Raw genomic sequence first — 5,356 nt, forward strand, 5'->3', positions numbered from 1 at the left:
AAAAAAAAAAAAAAGAGGAAGAGGAGGAGAAGGAAGAGGAAGAAGGGGAAGAGGAAGAGAAGAAGGAAGAGGAGGAGAAGGAAAGGAAGAAGAAGAAGAAGAGGAGGGAGGAAGAAGAGGAGGAAGAGGAGGAAGAAGCGGAGAAGGAGGTTCAGCTATGTGGCAGGAGCAGTGTTGTTAGAAGGGGCAAGAGACTAAGAGACCTGCTAGAATTATTTCAGTTTTTGGACCAATCCATCCCTGAAGACAACTCACAGCCTGTGGACTTGGTAGGTTGTATTATTGCTTTAGTTTGTTTTGTTTTATGGTGTGAGTCTTTGTACACACTAGACAAGTACCCTCTCACTGATCTCTAGGGCTATGGCTGGATCTTACAAAGGCCTGCATGCTAAAATAGCTGTAGTGTTTAGAAAGAGGCCAGAGCAGCCAGAGGATTGAATGCATCATATCAGGTGTCTTCCCCCATCTTACTGCCTTAAGACAGGGTCTCTCACTGGACCAGGACTTGCCATTTAGTTAGGCCTGGCTAATGAGCTCTCAGGATCCATCTGTCTTTCCACTCTCACACCTAACACTGGGGTTACAGACAAACACAGCCATGCCTGGCTTTTTATGTGGGGTTTCAAACTTGAGTCCTCATGCTTATACCCACTGAGTCCTTTCCCCAACCCCAGCAAGTATAAATGCAGGGACAGAAAATGTGGAAGTTCTAGAATATTCCTCCAAGAGTGAACATCTGTCTGTCTGTGTGTCTGTCTGTCTGTCTGGTCTATCATTATGTGTGTGTATGTACACCTGAGAGTGACTGTATGTGCATGCATGGTGCACATGTAGAGGTAAGAGGACAATTGTGTAAAGTTGGTTCTTGACTTAGATTTTTCCATGGGTCCCATGGAAAAATTTTCAAACTCAGGTCTTCAAGGTCACATAGCAAGCACCTTTATCTGCAGAGCCATCCCATCCCACGTGTCCTGTCCTACCCACTCCCCCTTTTCCCTGACACACCAGCCTCTGGTTATCCATAGGCCTTCCTTAAGAGCAGCAGGCACACAAGGAGCTTTAAGATGGCTCTTACCCGCTTCATCCTGACGCTGCGCCGCTCCAGAGAGTTTCGAACAAAAGGTGGCTTCTTGGACAGAGTGGAGCTATCACTGTCACTTCGATTCAGCTGCAAGAGAGAAAGCAGAGGAAGTCAGGCATTTGAAGTGTGTGTTCTGGATCACCCTCCCCCCCCCAAAAAAAGGTTCAGTGGGAACAGAAAGAGATCACCTCCCCAAATCAGATCCAGACCCTGAGCTTCTTGGCTTTGCTCATCCCTTTAAGGTGACCACTGGCGTGTGCCATTGTCTCCACATGACCCTAAATTAGACGAGGCACCTCCGGGTATCCTTACAACACTGTGCAAGGACAGTCACCATGTTACATGCAGGGCACGGAAGTTCACGAGTCATAGAACCCACTCGAAGTCATTGAGGAGCTGCTCAGCAGGGTCTGATGAGACAGCACCACTGTAGGATATACTGTCCCTTTGTCCTGCCATGCAAAGAGATGCTTACACCCACCTGTCCCTGTCATCTAGAGAGCCCACCTTCAGTGGCTCAAAATGAACCACTTTGGAGACAGATATTTGGGCCAGAGATAAAGCTCAGTGGCATAGCATGAGCCGAGCTTATGTCAGCTTCAGTACTGTAAGTGAAGAGATGCATGGCGGGGGCGGGGGGGGGGGGGGGGGGGGAGGAGGGAGTCCCAAGGGCAAGGAGACATATCCATATAGAGAAAGAATGTACAGACTCTACAAAAGTTGGACTCAGCCATCTTCCCCATCCAATCCCTGCATTGGCCATCTTCCATGTTTTCCCAGAGACCCCCATTCTCATCTAGGACAGCAGGAGAGGACAGGGTGATTTCTTGGTGAGGTCTTATTTCCTAAAGGAGCAGGGCTAACGTGCACTGTGCACTGCACCGGCCCGGCAGCTGTCAGTTCGTTGCTGAGGGTCTCTACCGAGGACCAGCTGGCGTCATTCTCTTCATGGCTATTCGTTAGATGACCCTAACAGTTCCGTGCCAAGCAGAGTCTGAAGCATACCAGACACAGGGCAATCGTGATGCAAATGGTGAGCATGTGGGTGGAGCCCCTAACTCTAGGCTAGGTGCCTTAGGTGTCATTCAGACAAATGTTCCAGAGAGACAAAGGTGGCGACACAGTTCACAAGCAGAGATCACCAAATGGAGACTCCATGGCCCAGCGCGCGACTACAGACCCAAACTGTGCACAGCACTGTGAGGTTCAGGTAGAGATGCTAACTGGTTGCATGAGACTGAAGATGGCTTCTAATTGTTTCAATTAGAGGTACCTATTTTTTTATTTATTTTATGTATATGAGTTCACTGTAGCTGTCTTCTGACACACCAGAAGAGAGTTACCCATTATAGATGGTTGTGAGCCACCATGTGGGTGCTGGGAATTGAACTCAGGACCTCTGCAAGAGCAGTCAGTGCTCTTAACTGCTGAGCCATCTCTCCAGCCCAGGACAGTGGATCCTTAAGACCCAGATGTTTATATATTAAAGATCAAGTTATTAGACAGCAGGGAAGACTACATTCATTCTTTTTTTTTTTTGTTTTTTTTCGAGACAGGGTTTCTCCGTGTAGCCCTGGCTGTCTTGGAACTCACTCTGTAGACCAGGCTGGCCTCGAACTCAGAAATCCGCCTGCCTCTGCCTCCCAAGTGCTGGGATTTAAAGGTGTGTGCCACTACCGCCTGGCTTACATTCATTTTTAAACCTTACTTTTTGTTCATTTTAGTTTTTGGAGACGAGGTCTCAGGAGCCCAGGTTGGCCCTGGACTTTCTATGGAGCCGAAGCTGGCTTTGACTCTCCCGGCTCTATGTCCTAAATGCTGGAATCATACAACTATACTATCACATGCATTTAAAAATTTTTTTATTTTATATATATATATATATATATATGAGTGCTCTACACCTGTAGTACATGCAGTACACCTGTGTGCTAGAAGAGGGTATCAGATTCCATTACGAATGGTTGTGAGCCACCATGTGGGTGCTGGGGATTGAACTCAGGACCTCTGCAAGAGCAGTCAGTGCTCTTAACCGTTGAGCCATCTCTCCAGCCCTCGTGCGAGTTTTTAACGTCACTTCCTCTTAGTTCCAGATGTTCTAGTAGGTTTAATCTTAGACATGATAGAGAATCATTGTCTTTTCACTGCTTCTATCTAACAAAGTAGAAAAAGAGGAGACAGAGAACCACAGTAATTTCACGTCACTGAGTCGAATGACTCAGTGGTTGCAGGCCAGTAGCTCCTGTGTGTTGGAAGGCCAGGCCGAGGCAGAAGGATTACAAAGCCAGGGTTGTCCTGAGCTCTAGAGTAAATGCAAGGCTAGCGTGGGCTACAGAATGAAAGCCTGTCTCAAAAGAAAAGGTAAAAGAGACTGAGGCTGTACCTTGGTGCTGGAGGACTCACTCACCATACACAAGGCCCTGGGTTTAATTCCTCTGTGTAATAAAATAAAAATCGTTGATGAATAAAAATAAGGTCATAGTCAGAGGACTGTGTGGACTTGGTCAACCAACAACAAATGACAAAGTGCTGTTGAAAACATACAGGTGCTGTAGACCGACCACCGCAGGAAACCGAATTCACTATCCTTGTCCTGGATGTAGAAATCCAAGGTGGAGCGACTAAGCAAGGGACATGAAGCTAGTGGAAGGAGCGATGATCAGGCCACAGGAAGCCTTGGAGGAGGTGAGGCTGAATGGCAGCAGGTGACAAGCTCCAGAGTTAGTACCCAGTAGCTCTGTACCCGGAAGTCAAGTAGGTGGGCTCATGGAGCCTGTTTTTCCATCTATATAATGGGTACAAAGGAAATGGTTCTTATAGTGTAGTTTGTAAGATTAATAATAAGAAAACATTTTGGGGCTATGGAGACGGTGTAGTGGGTAATAGAATTTGCTGCCCAACACTCGTCAAAAGGCAAGCGTGCTCACATGTGTACCTGTAAGCCCAGCACTCTGGGACCGGAGTTCGGATCCCAGTACCCACGTCAGGCAGCTCACAGTCATAGCTCACACCTCTAACTCCAGTTGCGGGAGATCCAACAGTCTCTTCTGTCTTCCACAGATACCTGCACTCTGGCATATGCACACACATAGACATACACGTTCACTGAAGGAGGAGAGTTGGCTACTCTGTAACTGATGGGGTGGCGGTACAAATGAGTAACACTTCACTGATAGGCTTCTATTTTCCCAACCGTAACAAAATCTCAGCTATCTTCTAATCCTGATGATAAACAAGCATTGATTTCCCCTGGCGTAGCCAAACACTGATTTCCCTCGGTGTGACTTCTGATGAGTAGCATTTACTTACTTGATTCTTTCCACTGCATGCTCACGAGGTAGTTGGTCTGCCATGGCTGTGGTCTTAGCTCTCCCCCCCCAAGGCTTCTCTAACTCCTTCAGCCACCCCACCCCTCACCCCTATCAGAAGCACCGGTTAGTTTTCTCTCTCTCTCTACTGAGCTGACTTAACTTTAGCATCCTTTGGTAGAATGCAGGGTCTCCAACACCATGCCCCTGACTTCAGGAAACCCCACATCTCTAAGCTTCGTAGCCCCACATGCGCTGGGCCTGCGTTGCTCCCAGGCTGCTCGGCCTGAATGATTAGCTGCAGACTTAGCCCAGGAGAAGAGCCCTCCATTTTCACTAGGAAGGACTTCAGGGAAAGCTTTCTGGGGGGCACTACAGTGAGGGGCATCCCATGAATTTAATTTGCGTGGTTTGAGGTGGTGGAAAGAGGAAGCTTCCCATTTGGTCTCAGGACTTTCAGCCTTGGAGATGGGCTCCTAGGACCTTGGGAAATTCCCTCCCCCTCTGTAAAACAAGAGAAGAAGGCCGTTTCTACCAATTCTTTTTTTTTTCTTCAAAGATTTATTTTGTGTATATGAGTACACTGTAGCTGTCTTCAGACACACCAGAGGAGGGCATCAGATATTATTATGGATGATGGTGAGCCACCATGTGGTTGCTGGGAATTGAACTCCGGACCTCTGGAAGAGGAGTCTGTGCTCTTAACCACTGAGCCATCTCTCCAGCCCCCGTTTCTATTGATTCTTACTACTCAGTGGATCTGTAAGGTTCTGGGCAGGGAACGTAGCGAGCATCACTCCAGCCTAGGACTCAGGCATGTCCATGAGTTCTAGAGGCCAGGCAACTGGAGTGACTGACCCCTTGGACTTGGTAGGGACCTAGACCTGCATGAAGGAAAGCGGGCTGGCCCAGGAAAGAGTGGGACCTCAGAGAGAAAGAGAGAAAGAGAGAGAGAGAGAGAGAGAGA

The 5,356-nt window shown here is 47.9% G+C and overlaps 1 protein-coding gene across 2 annotated transcripts in view; it reads right to left on the reverse strand.

Annotated features, from left to right (window-relative positions):
* The window catches only part of Wwc1 (WW and C2 domain containing 1), a 148,978-nt gene that overhangs the window by 4,284 nt on the left and 139,338 nt on the right, over positions 1 to 5,356 (reverse strand). For both annotated transcript variants that reach the window (XM_031355125.1, XM_031355126.1), the window contains exon 20: positions 1,076 to 1,168. In XM_031355125.1, coding sequence (XP_031210985.1) covers positions 1,076 to 1,168 — 93 coding nt within the window. The remainder of the gene's footprint in view (positions 1 to 1,075; positions 1,169 to 5,356) is intronic.

Source organism: Mastomys coucha, unplaced genomic scaffold (genome assembly GCF_008632895.1).
Source record: "Mastomys coucha isolate ucsf_1 unplaced genomic scaffold, UCSF_Mcou_1 pScaffold5, whole genome shotgun sequence".
Lineage (NCBI taxonomy): Eukaryota > Metazoa > Chordata > Mammalia > Rodentia > Muridae > Mastomys > Mastomys coucha.